General features: G+C 37.7%; 1 protein-coding gene across 1 annotated transcript; it reads right to left on the bottom strand.

Moving 5' to 3' along the window:
• Nucleotides 1-6,584: 6,584 nt before the first annotated feature.
• On the bottom strand, nt 6,585-15,124 carry LOC117316545 (solute carrier organic anion transporter family member 5A1-like). The gene is made up of 9 exons (XM_033871182.1): nt 14,762-15,124; nt 14,262-14,348; nt 13,825-14,028; nt 12,701-12,865; nt 12,153-12,336; nt 10,497-10,647; nt 9,187-9,344; nt 8,231-8,295; nt 6,585-7,207 (listed from the first exon to the last, which is right to left on the bottom strand). Exons 1-9 carry the CDS (start codon nt 15,120-15,122, stop codon nt 6,945-6,947), a joined length of 1,638 nt encoding a protein of 545 aa, XP_033727073.1. The 5' UTR covers nt 15,123-15,124; the 3' UTR covers nt 6,585-6,944.
• Between the last annotated feature and the right edge of the window lie 3,591 nt (nt 15,125-18,715).

Genomic DNA, 18,715 nt, shown 5'->3' with positions numbered 1-18,715 from the left:
CTAAATGGTTCACTGCACCCGGTGCTTTGACACTAAATGGTTCACTGCACCCGGTGCTTTGACACTAAATGGTTCACTGCACACGGTGCTTTGACACTAAATGGTTCACTGCACCCGGTGCTTTGACACTAAATGGTTCACTGCACGCAGTGCTTTGACACTAAATGGTTCACTGCACGCGGTGCTTTGACACTAAATGGTTCACTGCACGCGGTGCTTTGACACTAAATGGTTCACTGCACGCGGTGCTTTGACACTAAATGGTTCACTGCACGCGGTGCTTTGACACTATTAGTGGTTGTTGACAAAGGTCACAGATGACAGTCCATATTGAGTTAACCAACAAGGGCACTGGTCAGCTGGCCTTCAGCACTGTATTATCATTACAACATGAGGCACAGAGGGTCTGTATCGCTCACCTGGATATTTCGGTGATTATGGCAAAATAATTCCCAAATGACCTTGACCTTTGACCCAGTGATCTTGATGCCTGGTCAGTTGACCCATTTTTTAATTCCGACCAACAAAATATGCATCAGTGAAAAGATGAAAAAAAATTGACATTGACCTTTTGGTCATTGGCCTTAATTTTGACATCAGTATCCTGTCATTTAAACAGAAGAAGGATTTCGAAATGTTTTTTCCCTATTGAGACCCACCCTTCAGATCCCTGGTGGTCCAGCCCCAACGTTTATCCAAAATGGATTCCCATTCAAAGCATGTTTTGGACCAAATATGGATCAAATCCTTTCATTCCCACAAAAGAAGTATTTTAAAGAGTTTGCTATATTTCCTCTATTGGGCCCGCCCCTCAGCCCCACCCCTCAGCCCCACCCCTCAGCCCCGCCCCTCAGGCCTCTGGAGGGTCAGTCCCACTATTGTACAATTTTGAATCACAACCACCTACGGTGTATGGATGCTTCCTGTCAAATATGAATGATATCCAGTAAATGGTTCTGGAGAAGAAGTCGTTTTTAGCTGTAAAGCTATAAATTGCTATCTTTTGGTCCTACCACTAAGCCCCTGAAGTGGTCAACACCATATATGTATAGTTTTGGACCCCCTCACCCATGGATGGTTCCAGTCAAATATGAATACTATCCAGTGAATAGTTCTGGAGAAGAAGTCGTTTATAAATGTATAGCTATGAATTGTTACCTTTTGGCCCCACCACTTTGCCCCTTAAGTGGCCAATACCCTTATTTGTATAATTTTGGACCCCTCGCCCAGGAATGGTTCCAGTCAAATATGAATATCTAGTGCGTGGTTCTAAAGAAGAAGTTGTTTATAGCAAAATAGAAAAAAATTTCCCTCCATCAGCCCCACAACTTCTACTAGTTTGAATCCCTGCCACCTAGGGATACTTCCAGTCAAATTAAGTGCATTTCCAATTGCCTGTTAAAATTAAAAGTTGTTTGAAGAGATTGTCTCTGACGAGGGACGCCATCGAATGCCAAAATTAAATGAGATAGGAGAGAAAGTGAAGAGTGAAGTAGTCTGGGAAAATCAATTGAATGTAGGACAAGCACTTGTAAATGCAATATGCAATTGTGATTGAATTTCAGAAATTCGCTAACTATTTGCTTAAACACTCCTAGCATTCGTGTTTTGTTATTCCAATGATGATTGTTAGGCCTTTATGAGGGCGAATTGTTAGGCCTTTGTGACGGCGAATTGTTAGGTCTTTATGACGGCGAATTATTAGGTCTTTGTGACAGCGAATTGTTAGGTCTTTCTGAGGGCGAATTGTTAGGTCTTACTGACGGCGAATTATTAGGTCTTTGTGACAGCGAATTGTTAGGTCTTTGTGACGGCGAATTGTTAGGTCTTACTGACGGCGAATTGTTAGGTCTTTGTGACGGCGAATTGTTAGGTCTTTGTGACGGCGAATTGTTAGGTCTTTGTGACGGCGAATTGTTAGGTCTTTGTGACGGCGAATTGTTAGGTCTTTGTGACGGCGAATTGTTAGGCCTTACTGAGGGCGAATTGTTAGGTCTTTGTGACGGCGAATTGTTAGGCCTTACTGAGGGCGAATTGTTAGGTCTTTGTGACGGCGAATTGTTAGGCCTTTGTGACGGCGAATTGTTAGGTCTTTGTGACGGCGAATTGTTAGGTCTTTGTGACGGCGAATTGTTAGGTCTTTGTGACGGCGAATTGTTAGGTCTTTGTGACGGCGAATTGTTAGGTCTGTCGTTAAAAATTTCAAAATATCAAAACTCCTTCATCTCTCCAAAGCACCGAAATGTTGTTGGGTTTTTGTACATTATTAATGTGCTATTTAAGAGAATACTATGTTTTTTTATAACTGTTATTTTAACCATTCTACTACATGTAATTGTCTTTTAGACCATAAGTATAAGCGACATTATAACCCTTATCTATATAATTTAAATCGGCTATTTACATGTTATCAGAGTTCATTTGTATTCCCAGAAAATTAAAAGGTTCGTCTGACCAAGAGAGTCAATCTGGACACACCTTGCCATGAGTACCCGTGCGTTCCATTATCCCCCCTTTAACGGATGCGGAACATTTTTCCCCGAAAAAAAAGATAAATAAGTAAGATAAAATAGATAATATAGAAAAAGATAAACAGAAGAAATAAAAAACAAGATAAAATAAGTAAATGTATCAACCAATAAAATATATATATATAAAGAAAAACCGTGCCTCATATGGTAACATCATTCGGAACTCCTCGGTTTTTGTTTTTCGAAATAAGTAGGAAGAAACAACTCGAGGATGTGATTCAAATGGTGGTAACATCTGTCTGCTGGATGACCATGTCTTATCACGAGATTTAAACGCACAGTATAGAGTCATCGTATTGAATTAGAACATCTTGTACTAGTGTAACATCCGCCATCTTGTTTCACTGGATGACATCAATGTATGATGGCGTTTTCCGATAACTGGAATTTATCTTTCGCGACTTCCTACCGGTTGCACACACAATTTAGTATCATAAAATTGTATCTGAAAGATCTAAATCACATAATATAAACTCAGAGTATGATGTTGGTCCTAAAAACCGCACCATGGGCGGTCAGAGGTTTAGTTGTCCCGCAACAAATAGAAAAACCGGATAAGTTTAAATATGAAATGAAACAATGGGAAGTTTGCAGAATCTAATTTCGCTGTATAATTCTACAATTTAAACAGGTTTCAAATAAATTTCATGACTTTGTTGATAGGTTGATGATATTTTTTGTTTTTTTTGTAATTATCTTTTTATTCAGGATTTTCATCAATATACATAAAATACAATTATTCCTTTACACACTCACACACAAACATACACAAAAACCTAATCTATATATATCATTTGCTTGCTATCACGTACATCGACAAAATATTGTATATAAAATTACCACGCATATTGCATACTGCATACATTTACACACATCCAATCTTATATCCAGAGATATATTAACATAGTACGGTATACGGTATATAGATATATACTGTATACATAATACATACACAAGCAAAGCGAGAAAAGCAAAACATCATATTGACACTAATAAATTACATGTAAACAAAGATCATGTTCATACAGACAGCACATGCACACACAACAGCACACACACACAAACTTTCAAAACATACTCATACATACATAATCAATTTGTACATGAAAACAAAGACGGTATATAAATATATACTGTATACATACAACAACAAAGAGAGAAAAGCAAACATCATATTCACACTTATAAATTACTTGTAAACATCATGTTCATACAAACAGCACATGCGCACACACAATCACACGTAGACACACTCACACACATACACACACAACAAACTTTCAAACTCGCATACACACATAATTAATTTATACATGAAAACAAAGAAGAAAAAAGGCAGAGAAAAGAAGGGAAAGACAGAGGAGAGGGGGAGGGAGATTCAAAAATAAAGATGTATATACATGTATTAAAATGAAATAATTTAATTCAAAAACTTCTTTACCAAAATTAAATAGATTCGACACTGCCAGAAGGAAAATATTCAGTTTAGTTCAAATAATGGCATCCATTTCTTCCAATTATTTTCAAAAATCATTTTTTTTTGTACATTATTTCCATTGTTGATATATTTTTGAACAGTAAAATGATCCTTGATATCATTAACAAGAGCTGTTATATTTAAAGCTTTGTTGAAACATCTTGTTTTATAGATATAATATTTAATTATAATAATGATTTCATTATCAACAGGGTTGGCATATGAAGATAATAAACCAAATAAGAAAGATTCTTTGTTCATAGAAAAAGCAATAAACAATATATCAACTAAGTTTCAAATTCCTGCAATAATTCTTGTACACATACACATTCCCAGAGCAAATGCGTTACTTTCTCTGGTTCACTATAACAGAAAGTGCATAAAGGACTAGCAGTTATATGTGTTTTAAAAAGAAAAGTATTTGTGACTAAGATATAGTGAATAATTCTCAGTTGAAACCATTGTAACTTTGGACTGCGGGAGACATTAAAGGGAATTTTAAAGATTTTTTTCTATTTGTCTTCATTAAAGTAGAAGTGTTGTTCCTGCCATTTCCTAACACCGATCGGTACAGAAGCTGGTGTGATGAGACAATTATAAAAGTCTTTTGAGCCTTTATGGTTCTTATAGAAAATTTCTAAATGCAAAGGTATAAATGGCTGAACTGGATTTTCAAATGGAGGCTCTAAAACATAATTATCCATAAAAGATCTAACTGCAGATATCAGTCCGTGGTATTGGAGAAAGTTAGTGTTGGCTCTGAATTTTTCTAGAAACTCATTAATTGTATAGAAACTTAGATTACCATGATCTTTAACCAAGTCAGAAATTGTATAAATTCCAACATTAAACCAGTTTTTGTAAAAGATGGTGCTATTTCCAACTTTTATATCTGTATTATACCATAATGGAGTTTTCAAAAAAGAGTCATGATCCAATGCCCTTTTCCTAAATAGTCTAGAATTTCTCAATTTTTTCCATATTCTGAAAACATCTTTCCAAAATTTATTAGAACACTTAGATTCACATACAGATATGTAAGCATTCCCACAGCACTGTAACTTTTTAAAATCTATCATAGTCTTTAGGAGGATAACCCATTTGCCTGAAGACTTAAACATCCTACGTACCCAACCTAACTTAAGTGAATCTATGAAAGCCTGGACATCTATCATTTTCAAGCCTCCATTTAAGTAGCTTTGGATAACAACATCTTTCTTTATTTTATGAGGCCTATCATTCTAAAGGTAGTCAAATATTATGGAATTTAATTGCACTATGAATCTCTCAGGTGGGTTAGGCAGAGTAATAAAAAGATAATTTAGCTGAGAGATTAGTAGGGATTTTATAATATTAATTTTACCAATAGGAGTCAAATTCCGCTTTTTCCAAGAAGATATTAGAGATTTAAGTTTTACTATTTTTTTGTCAAAGTTCATCCTTGGCATTTCAGCTAGGTCAACAGAAAAGTCTATTCCTAGAAATGTGAACCTGCTTTTACCCCACTGTAAGTCTAATTGTGGCAAAAAAGTTTCCTGACTATATTTTTTGCTTCCAAACCAAATAACATGTGTTTTATCTGTGTTAATATTGAGCCCCGATATCTTAGAAAAATTGTCTAGCTCATTAATAGATTCCTTTAAAGATTTTTCTGAACCTTCAAGCAACAATCCGGTATCATCAGCATATTGTAAATTAAGAATATCTGTATTATCTACCTGTATACCTCTAATATCTTTGTTATTTCTTATTCTAGCAGCAAGAACTTCAGCACAGAGAATAAATATATATGCAGCGATCGGGTCGCCTTGTCTGCATCCACGTTTGATGTTGACAGCAGAAGAAATATTGCCACCTTGATTTACATAAGAAAAAACTTCACAATGCAAAGTTTGACCCACGTTTTGATGTCAGTTCCAAAATTAAAAAAAATTTAAGACCTTCTCAATAAAATTCCATGAAACAGAATCAAATGCTTTTTCAAAATCTATTGATAGTAACATTCCAGGAATATTTTCTTCTAAAGCATACTGCATCACATCATATAGAGTTCTGATATTCTCACCTATATAGCGATCAGATAGAAAACCGGTTTGATCACAATTAATTAACTTGTTTAAATATTTTCTTATTCTTTGGGAGATAATTCCAGAAGCTATTTTATATGAAATGTTTAAAAGAGAAATAGGTCTCCAATTAGGTTGATGATGTTGGTTCAAAGTACATTTCATACTAATGCTATATATTTCGTTTACATGGAAATTTGTTATTTACAACATGAATTTTCGCAACATCATTTTGATGCTATTTTGGTAAGTATGAATAGCGACAGTACCACGCATGGGTAATTTAATTTTCTTGTTAATTTTAATTTCTTCTAACAACTAAGGTATTGGTGTCGATATTTACTTGGCGATTTTTTTTATATTTCTTTATCAACACACCAATACCCATGCATGAAGTCAGGGCGAAGGATTGGAAAAGTTGAAAATATAGATAAATTATACAGTAGTAAAATCCATTTTTTGCGGAATGACTTTTGACCCGGAAGTGTAAAGTAGAGGAAAAGTCAGCCGTTTTACAATTTCGATGTTTTATTAACAAGTGCATAATTTACATATTTTATACATTTATACATAATTTATTCTGATTTGATATGATCAGTTAATTGGTAACTATTTATTACCTGACTGATCCAGTATTGGTCGAGTTATAGGTCCTCCGGCCAATACACCTGTTATAGTAGGTGTAGAAAGGGCGAGTAAAACATCTGTATTTAAAACCATTTTAAGAATGTTCTTGTGATCTTCACGTTTTTATTTCCTTGATTAACTATCTTGCATGATCGTTCGTATAAGGAGTCATTTGAAAAATACTTTTCTCGAACCCCAGTCACTGATACGACAATTTATAATGCAATGTTAAACAAAACATTCTCATTTGTCAAATCTACTTAGAACTGTTTTTTCCTTTTTGCTCCCACGTGGTCTCCATGTTTTCCATTTTCTGGTTTTGAGGAACGCGTAAAGTGTCGATCCTGCAGCAACGTTGAAAAACATTAGACTGACTAGGTGGATCTTGATCCGGAAGTCGACGATATCGTAGAATAGGCATGCGCCACTTCCACTACATCCGGTCATCCATATCAAACATGTCGTATCTATTATCAAACCATAGATTATCGGGGCAGGCATGAAAGCTGAAAAAAATCAATTTTGAATTTACAAACCTCAATAAAATGTAAATCTAACTAAATCTAAATCGGTCAAAAGGTCATTTGAAATCTTCTGTGCAAACTTTGTTCCAATTTTTTAAAGGCCAAGTATCACCTTTGACGTTTTAACTTTGACCCACAGTATCCTTACCTTTGACCCTTTAAATTTGACCCACAGTATCGTTACCTTTGACCCTTTAACTTTGACTTACATCATTGTTACCTTTGACCCTTCAACCTTGACTACTGCATTGTAACCTTTGACCCTTCAACCTTGACTTACAGTATTGCTACCTTTAACCCTTCAACTTTGACTTACAGTATTGCTACCTTTGACCCTTCAATCTTGACTACTGCATTGTTATCTTTGACCTTTTAACCTTGACCAAGAGTATTAAATACTGAAATCTAATAAATTTCACTTCTCATTTAACATAGTGTATCAATAGGAAGAAATTTTAAAAAGGGATAAAGTACCATTTTTGACCCTTTAGCTATGAACAATGTCCCCCAAATCTAATCAACGCAAATCTGCTAATCACAGTACGCCAGCAGTAGAACTATCACTTCATCAACAATCTTACATTAATTGATTGTACATCATTCAAAGAATTTGATATGTCATTACATGAATGCCTGCTATTCTCACAGTTAATACAAATCATTACACGGAGTTCCTCACACAGTAATATAACGTAAATACAATATATAATTAGCTACCTAAATAAAAAAGCACCAACAGGAAGACGAGTGGAAACGAGGTTGACCTGTAAGGTCAACCGGTGTATACAAAATAAACTACTGGTAAAATGTACCAGGTACAATACACAATACACAACCGGTGTATATGAAAATAAAGTATAATTTTGGTGATTACAATGAAAAAGTTAAGGATTTTTTTTCTGGGCCCAAAATGTTTATTTTGGGAGTAAACCTTAACTGGCTCCGAGATTTTGCATCCTATTGGAAAATTCTTCAATAAGACAAATGGATAAATAAGTAGGATACCTAAGAGAGATAGACAGAATGACTGCACCCCCATGGCCGTGGACTTATCGCGGTCCTCCACACACCTGGAATGACGAATACACATATCATATAGACATTGTCTACAGCTATAACTTCATCACATCGTGTCAGTCTACACTTTTGGCTCCGGATATGACGCGACAGGTGGCGTTACTGGTCAAGATGAAGTATGTGATTGGTCAATATAGCGGTAAATGCAAAATGCTGATAGCAGTTTAAAACGAAACAAAGTTTAGATTGAATGCAAGCTGAATATTAGGACATATCTTTGCAAATGACACATAAATAAGATTATTCTAGTAGTATTCCCGATTCAAATGCGGTCTTATTATCACCAAAAATGATTCAAACTGATCTAATTTTGTTATCCGTGCTGAATTGTTTGTTTGTTTTTGTTTAACGTCCTATCAACAGCCAGTGTCATTTAAGGACGTGTCAGGTTTGGAGGTGGAGGAAAGCCGGAGTACCCGGAGAAAAACCACCGGCCTACGGTCAGTACCTGGCAACTGCCCCACGTAGGTTTCGAACTCGCAACTCAGAGGTGGTCCAACGCATTAGTTTGTTAATCTATTTCACCAGCAGTTTTACAGTATAACCACCAATATTAAAACTATGCCGTTTATCTTCTTTTCTTGTCTTGTATATAAAATCACCTGTTTGCTAGTGAAGATATGTGTTTCTTCTGTTCGTTGTGTATATTATTCTACATCTATAGATGTATCTCGTACATGTGAAGCGCATTAAGATAATTTGGCAAATTAGACCATGCACTGTAAACGTGTGTGTTATAAATATATTATCAACAAATTGTAAAAACGCCACCAACGGTAAAAAAATGTGTCTAGTCAGCACCAAAATAGCCACACATGTAACCGGCCATAATATTATAATGATCTCATTTGAACTCAAACGAAATGCACTACGCATGCGCTTACCTGATCTTCGCAATGAAACTCAACATGGCTTTGGCCATCGATGATACGGAGCCGATGAATGTGATTACAGCCCAGGGGATGAGTGTCTTACAGTCCGATTCACACATGCCTGCACGTGCAGTCCCGCCTTCCCCAATACACGTGCAATTGTCGTATAGCTTAAAAAAAGAAATTATGGCACATGTTTGTCATACTGTTGTACGATGTAGTTCAACTGTCACACTTCCCCGTTATACCGTCAACATTTGACAGTAAAACCTTGTTATACTGCCATCATTGTACAGTAAGACCTTGTTATACTGCCATCACTGTACAGTAAAACCTTGTTATACTGCCACCAATGTACAGTAAAACCTTGTTATACTGTCACCATTTCACAGTAAAACCTTGTTATACTGTCACTATTTTACAGTAAAACCTTGTTATACTGTCACTATTTTACAGTAAAACCTTGTTATACTGTCACTATTTTACAGTAAAACCTTGTTATACTGTCACCATTTGGCAGTAAAACCTTGTTATACTGTCACTATTTCACAGTAAAACCTTGTTATGCTGCCATCACTGTACAGTAAAACCTTGTTATACTGCCATCATTGTACAGTAAAACCTTGTTATACTGCCACCATTTATACAGTAAAACATTGTTATACTGCCACCATTTTTCAGTAAAACCTTAGTTTACTGCCACCATTTTTCAGTAAAACCTTAGTTTACTGCCACCATTTTTCAGTAAAACCTTAGTTTACTGCCAACATTTGACAGTAAGACCTTGTTATACTGCCACCATTTTTCAGTAAAACCTTAGTTTACTGCCACCATTTTTCAGTAAGACCTTGTTATACTGCCAACATTTGACAGTAAAACCTTAGTTTACTGCCACCATTTTTCAGTAAAACCTTAGTTTACTGCCACCATTTATGTTGTCAGTAAAGCCTTCTTGTACTCTCACCATTTCTAAGTAGAACATTTTTAACTGCCATCATTTGTTTGTTGAACTTTGTTATCAACCGCTGCTTACATACAATCGGACAAAAATACAGATAATGAATTAAGCCTAAGATTTCATTTTACCTTTCTAAAAATATGTTGTGTATTTTAAATTTGAATGCAGATTATAACTTTCGGCGACACAGAGAGTTCATGATCCCCAACATATTTGACTTTCAGCAGACAATCATGTACATCGCTCATATCAACAGATCTCAAACGGCCACCTGTTTGAATCCAAACATTGAGACAACCTTCCTATAAAGACCGGATCAAGATTGAGAGGGGACACGAAACAATTTATATTAGGTCACACGTACACCTCCGCCACTGAGGGATTCCGAACAGCCAGCATAACACGGGGAATGGTAGTTGATTCCGTCTGAGCCACAAATCGTGAAGAATTGTTCCTGGTCACATTCACAAGTCAGGGAACAGTTTGACAATGGTAGGGCGGACTGACCGTGGTAGCTGTAACACAAAGGAAATATGTTTCATTTTTAATTGTTTTAAAATAACAAAATGTACGGACTAATGACTTTCGTTTCAACACGGAAAACAACACTTTAATTTCTCTTATCCTATTCTCAGAATTTATCGACAATATTCCAAACATCAAACCGTCTCTGTATAGAATGCACGACGCATTATTTCATTAAATCTTTCGACGTCCGATTTCAGTAAACCTATCGACGACCGATTTCAGTAAACCCATCGAAGCCTGATTTCAATAAACCTTTACACGCCTGATTTCAGTAAACCTCCCGACAGTGATTTCAGTAAACATGACGACGCTTGATTTGAGTAAACCTCCCGACAGTGATTTCAGTAAACCTCCCGACGGTGATTTCAGTAAACCTCCCGACAGTGATTTCAGTAAACCTTCCGACAGTGATTTCAGTAAACCTCCCGACGGTGATTTCAGTAAACCTCCCGACAGTGATTTCAGTAAACCGCCCGACAGTGATTTCAGTAAACCTCCCGACAGTGATTTCAGTAAACATGCCGACAGTGATATCAATAAACCTCCTAACGCTTGATTTCAGAACGCCTCCCGACAGTGATTTCAGAACACCTCCCGACAGTGATTTCAGTAAACTTCCCGACAGTGATTTCAGTAAACATCCCGACAATGATTCCAGTAAACATCCCGACAATGATTCCAGTAAACCTACCGACAGTGATTTCAGTAAACCTCCTGTTTACAGTTATTTCAGTAAACCTCCCGACAGTGATTTCAGTAAACCTCCCGACAGTGATTTCAGAAAACATCCCGACAGTGATTTCAGTAAATCTCCCGACAGTGATTTCAGAAAACATCCCGACAGTGATTTCAGTAAATCTCCCGACAGTGATTTCAGTAAACCTCCCGACAGTTATTTCAGAACACCTCCCGACAGTGATTTCAGTAAACCTCCCGACAGTGATTTCAGTAAACATACCGACAGTGGTTTCAGTAAACCTCCCGACAGTGATTTCAGTAAATCTCCCGACAGTGATTTCAGTAAACCTCCCGACAGTTATTTCAGAACACCTCCCGACAGTGATTTCAGTAAACCTCCCGACAGTGATTTCAGTAAACATACCGACAGTGATTTCAGAACACCTCCCGACAGTGATTTCAGAACACCTCCCGACAGTGATTTCAGTAAACCTCCCGACAGTGATTTCAGTAAACATACCGATAGTGGTTTCAGTGAACCGCCCGACAGTGATTTCAGTAAACATACCGATAGTGGTTTCAGTGAACCGCCCGACAGTGATTTCAGTAAACATGCCGACAGTGATTTCAGTAAACCTTCCGACGCCTGCTACACCTATCTATGGTATTAGTATTTCCCGGATGTTTCGATATTCAAAAGAAATCAACACAAGGTTTCGAGAAATAAAAGTCCTAAGGCCTGATTCTTAAAATCTCATTTGAAATGAAAATTAATAATTCTATGTATGTATCCATAGGGAAATGTCAAGGATACCTTTCTGGACCAACAACTTTGGGCTGGTCACATCCAAGGAAGAATCCAAAGACGAAGGTTGCGTTCTGTATGACAAACAGTATCAGCAAAAGTCCAAAGGTATTCCGAGGTATCATCGGAACCTTTCTTGTCAGAAACCCCCCGACAAAGGCTCCGATGGCCAACGCCAAAAGTTTAGTAACAGCTACACAACAAAACACACAAAAAACATTGTTTTGACATTATATAAATACATTCTTCATATGAAAGAGAAAAAATGCCTTTCGATTATTTCCATGTTTCCATTTTCTTGAGATGCATTTTAGCTTTGTGACGAGGTAACCCATCACGTACATCATCGTCATGAATTACTGAAGTATCGCCATATTGACATACATTTCACTTTAATCATTGCTATGACGTCATTATTTTTTCAACGTTTATATTATCTAGAATCTCGAGAGTTTCCGAACGTCGTCCTACTTAGAATTATTATACATCAGGAATTAGAAGCAAAACTTTATCTTGAATGTATCTAGGTTCTCGAAAGTTTCCGAACGTCGTCCTACCTAAAATTAGATTGGACTGCCAAAGAGGTGTCCCGAACTGTGTCTGTATGTACTTAGCCAGAAAGGATATGTATCCCGTTTGACCGCAGACCATGCAGCTGTTGGTCACGAGAATGCTGATGTAGATCGGATTCTTCAGGATTCTCCAGTAAGATGAGACACGATCTACAGAGAACGACATTTAAATGTACAGGCGACATATGTAGCCGGGGATAATCTCACTGAAGAAGGCAGGATGTCGAGTAGGAAACACAGGGTCCTGAGAATTGTCTTCGTGTATTTGGACTTTCCCTATTATATTAAGCACATTTTTAGACGTTTTTGGGGCTAGATTAAAATTTGATAAAAATGACACCCCTGGTGTTTATTATGAACCTTGTCATTTTACAGAATTTTAATCTAGCCCTCAAAACGTCTGAGAATGTGTTCAATACACCTGGGAAGGTCCAAATACATGTAGTCCGTAACCAATTACATTGTACCATGTCCCTGTGATACACATTAGTGAAGGTCAAAATATACGTAAACTGTAACAAATTCCAAGGTCCCTGTGAGGCTGTGATACACACTAGGGAAGGTCCAAATACACGCAGACTGTAACAAATTACCATGTCCCTGTGAAACACATTAGTGAAGGTCCAAATATACGTAAACTGTAACCAATTATCATGTCCCTGTGATACATACTAGGGAAGGTCCAAATACACGTAGACTGTAACAAATTCTCAAGTCCCTGTGATACACACTAGGGAAGGTCCAAATACACGTAGACTGTAACAAATTCTCAAGTCCCTGTGATACACACTAGGGAAGGTCCAAATACACGTAGACTGTAACAAATTCTCAGGTCCCTGTGATACACACTAGTGAAGGTCCAAATACACGTAGACTGTAACAAATTCTCAAGTCCCTGTGATACACACTAGGGAAGGTCCAAATACACGTAGACTGTAACAATTGATCAGGCCCCTGTGTTCGGTAACAGTAATGACGTTTTACCGTTTGATAAGAGTGTTACCGTGTTATTAATTTCAAATGTGTAGAAAATATAGGACATTTTATTTTATTTTTTATATATGATTATAATCGAGATTGTACTTATATAACCAATTCGTGTTGTGTACCTTTCACCTTTGCTCTTGTCGTTAACAGTGGTTTTTCTTTTGGCATGTCCGTTCGGTACTCCTCTATCTTTTTCTGGTTCCACTTGAATCGACGTGGAAACATGATAATAGGAATGGCCACGAGTAAGGAGCATAGTCCAAACACGAGGAATCCCAGCCACCAGGCTCCGATGAATCGGGGGTCATTTGGGGTTATCCCTACGTCTGAGGAGTTACGAATGATATATTTAGTCTTTACGGCATATAAATCAATAGATCTTTTTTAAAGGTAAAAATCCACACCAAATAACAATGTCAACCAGAGGTATGACTATGCATTTTAACAACAACAACAACAACAACAACAACAACAACAACAACAACAACAACAACAGCAAGCAGCAACAACAGCAGCAGCAAGAAGCATCTACTGAAGTAGTAATTGGGGGTATACTTACCCTCAAGAGTGACGTAGAGTTTGCTTAAATATCCCCCCAGGCCGAACGCTAGGGCGGGACCCATTGTCCCTGCGGCAGACATGATCCCTGCAATAACGGATGTAGTGATAACCGGAAGTGACGTCATGTATCATCATACCAGTAAAATAACTGATGATATCTATTACTGCAAAAGTTAATATTGGCAGAGTTACTTCCTATCAAACAAATAGCGACATAATCAAAATGATACAGCGACGTACAGAAGAGGGAAAGTTTAACGACCAGATCTGTACTCGAACCCGGGATTTCTAAACTCTAGACGGACATTCATTAAAACATTCGTACCGGCCATGAACGATCATTCTAACCGTTAGAGCTATCTAGTCACGCGACGTTCAGCCTAAACTAGTTCCCTTGTGGTTTATCTACAAAATGCCGTTTATTAAACGAAATCTGTGTTTCTTAAATCTGGAGAATCTTGAACCAAATGATTCAACATGAGGCACGTATAGTCTTACCTGCATAAAACCCCGTTTTTCTCTTTTCCACGTTGTCATCGATGTAAACCGTCACAAAAGGGGCCCGCGGGGCTTTCCCTACACCTTGAACCATCATGCCTATCGCGATAATTGAAATGGCCAGCGTCTTAAATTCTGGACTGACCATCTTAAATATCTCTTTCTTCTGGTCCCCTTCACAAGTCGACACGTTTTTGTATGGTAGTGACATATCTGGCATACACAATGGCATAATACTCTTCTCAGTTTCATTCGAGTCCATATCATATCCGTTACTTTTACCGGAAGTGACGTACAAGTCGTCTATATTTGGAGTGATGTAATGTGGGATACTGCAGATGATACCGGAAACGCCATACATGATTGTACAGTAGAAGAGAAACCTTGGGATATGGACGAATCCTCGCCAGCGAACTGACAAACAGGCTACAGAGTAGGAAACCGATATCATTGAAGCTCATTAATAATCCACTCTCGGCGCTCGATAATCCGAACTGTTTCTCCAGGTTCGGCACTTGAGAATTGACGTAAAGCGACAGTGTCTGTGTCATCAACCCTACCAGGCTATAGAAAAAGGTGAAAGACTGGATATTTGCAAAACACTGAAGTCGCGGAAGCTTCCAGTTGTAAATACCACACTGTACCTCCCCGTCAACACTAGCACCGCTCTCACCGTCGATGGCCAGCTTCGGTTTGTCCTCCATGGCAGAAGTTGGCGTGGAATCCTAAAACCGAAATATGGTCGTACTAGTTAGTACGAACAATAAAGTACATAAGAAACATTTATAATTGATATGCAGTATACGTATATAGTGAAACCTGTCTAATCCGACACCATGTGGGAGTGACCGTTTTGGTCGGATTAGACAGGGTGTCGCAAAAGTCAAGTGTCGGATTAGACAGGCTTCACTGTATATACAAATGTATGTTTATATTTAACACATCCCTATACTTAATCTTGAGATGTGTTATTGAAGAATATGACTGTGATGACTATTTTATGAAGGAGGTGATTGTTACAGATACAATCTCAACAAATCAAGATGTGTTCTGTTATTTTAAATCTAGCAAGTAATTGGTAAGCAATACTAACTTTTGTGATAATTTATCAAAATTGTTGATATGAGTATGTGTATAACCAATAATTCTACCATGTTTGCTATGCAACGACAGTTTTGATTGGTTTAAAACCACGTATTATTTTCCAATAATACACGCTCGTGTCAATAATACACGCTCGTGTCAATAATACGCTCGTGTCAATAATACACGCTCGTGAGTCACGGCTGCTACAATCTTTCCCCTTCGGCCTTCGTTATTAATTTAATTGCAATATATCCTCGTCCTCGTTGTATATCCTGTAACAATATACGAATCATCAATAATTATTTCTTAAATAATTGGAGTAAGAATTAAACATTTTACAAATCTGCATATTTTACTTAGCAGAGCCATTAGGTTGAACAAGTAAACAACCTGTGGTTGTCCATTTTTTCTTAAAAAAAAAAGAAAAAGAAAAAGGAAGAAAAAGAAAAAAAAAGGGGGGGGGGGGGGGGGGGGGCAAATACCAAGATTAGGGTGGATAACTTTGGGAATTAAAGAGGGTGTGCTACTTGGTTCAAGATCATTCTGATTTAAATCATATCTAGATATGTGCTCCGTTCCGTAAACTCAGTTGGGATATACATAGCGGAGTGTAATTTACGGAACGGAGCGCAAATCAAGATACGATTTTGATAAGATTGGTTCAAGAGGGATTCAAATTCTCGATGGCGACATGATAGTTGTTATTAGAGATGTGAAGAACAGCTGCTGTCACAACACTGGACATCCCTGTGACATTCGGAAGTTTACATATCATTCCGGAGATATCACGAGTGTGGCTGTCAATATCTTCCCCAACAACGTGAAATAGGGTGTGTGGAGAAGACAAATTCCACCCATGTTTGAGGAAGACATTGATGGTTATGTTTCAGCAATGATAACAAAGATCCCCCAACCTTCATTAGTAATAAATCATCGTTCTAAAGAAGTCGGTCAAACGTACTCTCAAACTTGGTTTATTTTGTTTAACGTCCTAATAACAGCCAGTGTCATTTAAGGACGTGCCAGGTTTTGGAGGTGGAGGAAAGCCGGAGTACCCGGAGAAAAACCACCGGCCTACAGTCAGTACCTGGCAACTGCCCAACGTAGGTTTCGAACTCGCAACCCAGAGGTGGAGGACTAGTGTTAAAGTGTTGGGACACCTTAACCACTCGGCCACCGCGGCCGCTTATTCCAAAACTACCAACAAGACAAGGCGATATAGATTTAATGAGAATTGTAGGAGAAAGCATCAGAAGAGCGTTTTCATTTCTGCGACGCCATTGCACTTTAGGAAAGTGTCATTGTGGTTTTTTTTACAGACTACAGCATCAGATGAGAGGTCGTATCGCCAACTGGGGAGGGTTTGGTTTGGTTTGGTTTATTTTGTTTAACGTCCTATTAACATCTAAGGTCATTTAAGGACGGCCTCCCGTGCATGCGATATGTATGCGTGTGTTGAGTGCGTATGTGTGTTTTGGGAGGCTGCGGTATGTTCGTGTTAAGTCTCCTTGTGATAGGCCGGAACTTTTGCCGATTTAAAGTGCTATCTCACTGAAGCATACTGCCGAAGACACCCAGCAGCACACCCACTGGGGAGGGAGGGCACATGCTGAACCGGTTATTCCATCGTCCGTGTCGTCACGACATCTACGCTGTATAGGGAAAGTATTACTGATGTCGCGATACAGTATCATAGTCGGTGTTAGACGACGGCTAATCCTCATGCATACCTTAATTATAGACCTGGTCCCGTACTCACCTGTAATTTGTGTTCCTGTTTACAGGTAAAGTTTTGATGTTGTTTTTGTTACATTAGAGACCTGGTCCCGTACTCACCTGTAATGTGTGTACCTGTTTACAGGTAAAGTTTTGATGTTGTTTTTGTTACATTAGAGACCTGGTCCCGTACTCACCTGTAATTTGTGTACCTGTTTACAGGTAAAGTTTTGATGTTGTTTTTGTTACATTAGAGACCTGGTCCTGTACTCACCTGTAATTTGTGTACCTGTTTACAGGTAAAGTTTTGATGTTGTTTTTGTCACATTAGAGACCTAGTTCTGTACTCACCTGTAATTTGTGTACCTGTTTACAGGTAAAGTTTTGATGTTGTTTTTGTCACATTAGAGACCTAGTTCTGTACTCACCTGTAATGTGTGTACCTGTTTACAGGTAAAGTTTTGATGTTGTTTTTGTTACATTAGAGACCTAGTCCCGTACTCACCTGTAATTTGTGTACCTGTTTACAGGTAAAGTTTTGATGTTGTTTTTGTTACATTAGAGACCTAGTTCTGTACTCACCTGTAATTTGTGTACCTGTTTACGGGTAAAGTTTTTATGTTGTTTTTGTTACATTAGAGACCTAGTTCTGTACTCACCTGTTATTTGTGTACCTGTTTACAGGTAAAGTTTTGATGTTGTTTTTGTTACATTAGAGACCTAGTTCTGTACTCACCTGTTATTTGTGTACCTGTTTACAGGTAAAGTTTTGATGTTGTTTTTGTTATATTAGAGACCTAGTTCTGTACTCACCTGTAATTTGTGTACCTGTTTACAGGTAAAGTTTTGATATTGTTTTTGTTACATTAGAAACCTGGTCCCGTACTCACCTGTAATTTGTGTACCTGTTTACAGGTAAAGTTTTGATGTTGTTTTTGTTACATTAGAGACCTGGTCCCGTACTCACCTGTAATTTGTGTACCTGTTTACAGGTAAAGTTTTGATGTTGTTTTTGTTACAATAGAGACCTGGTTCTGTACTCACCTGTAATTTGTGTACCTGTTTACAGGTAAAGTTTTGATGTTGTTTTTGTTACATTAGAGACCTAGTTCTGTACTCACCTGTAATTTGTGTACCTGTTTACAGGTAAAG

The sequence above is a fragment of the Pecten maximus genome, chromosome 18 (genome assembly GCF_902652985.1).
Source record: "Pecten maximus chromosome 18, xPecMax1.1, whole genome shotgun sequence".
In the NCBI taxonomy this organism is placed as follows: domain Eukaryota; kingdom Metazoa; phylum Mollusca; class Bivalvia; order Pectinida; family Pectinidae; genus Pecten; species Pecten maximus.
The sequence above is the reverse complement of the archived record's forward strand: the minus strand, read 5'-3'. Positions and strand labels throughout refer to the sequence as shown.

Excerpts from the sequence above, each read along its gene's own strand:
- LOC117316545 (XM_033871182.1), bottom strand. The coding sequence starts at position 15,122 with ATGTATGGCGTTTCCGGTATCATCTGCAGTATCCCACATTACATCACT. Across the intron at positions 12,337-12,700 it reads GCAGTCCAATCTAATTTTAG|CTGTTACTAAACTTTTGGCG; the intron begins GTAGGACGACGT and ends TTTGTTGTGTAG. Across the intron at positions 7,208-8,230 it reads ATTCTGTCTATCTCTCTTAG|CTTTCATGCCTGCCCCGATA; the intron begins GTATCCTACTTA and ends GATTTTTTTCAG.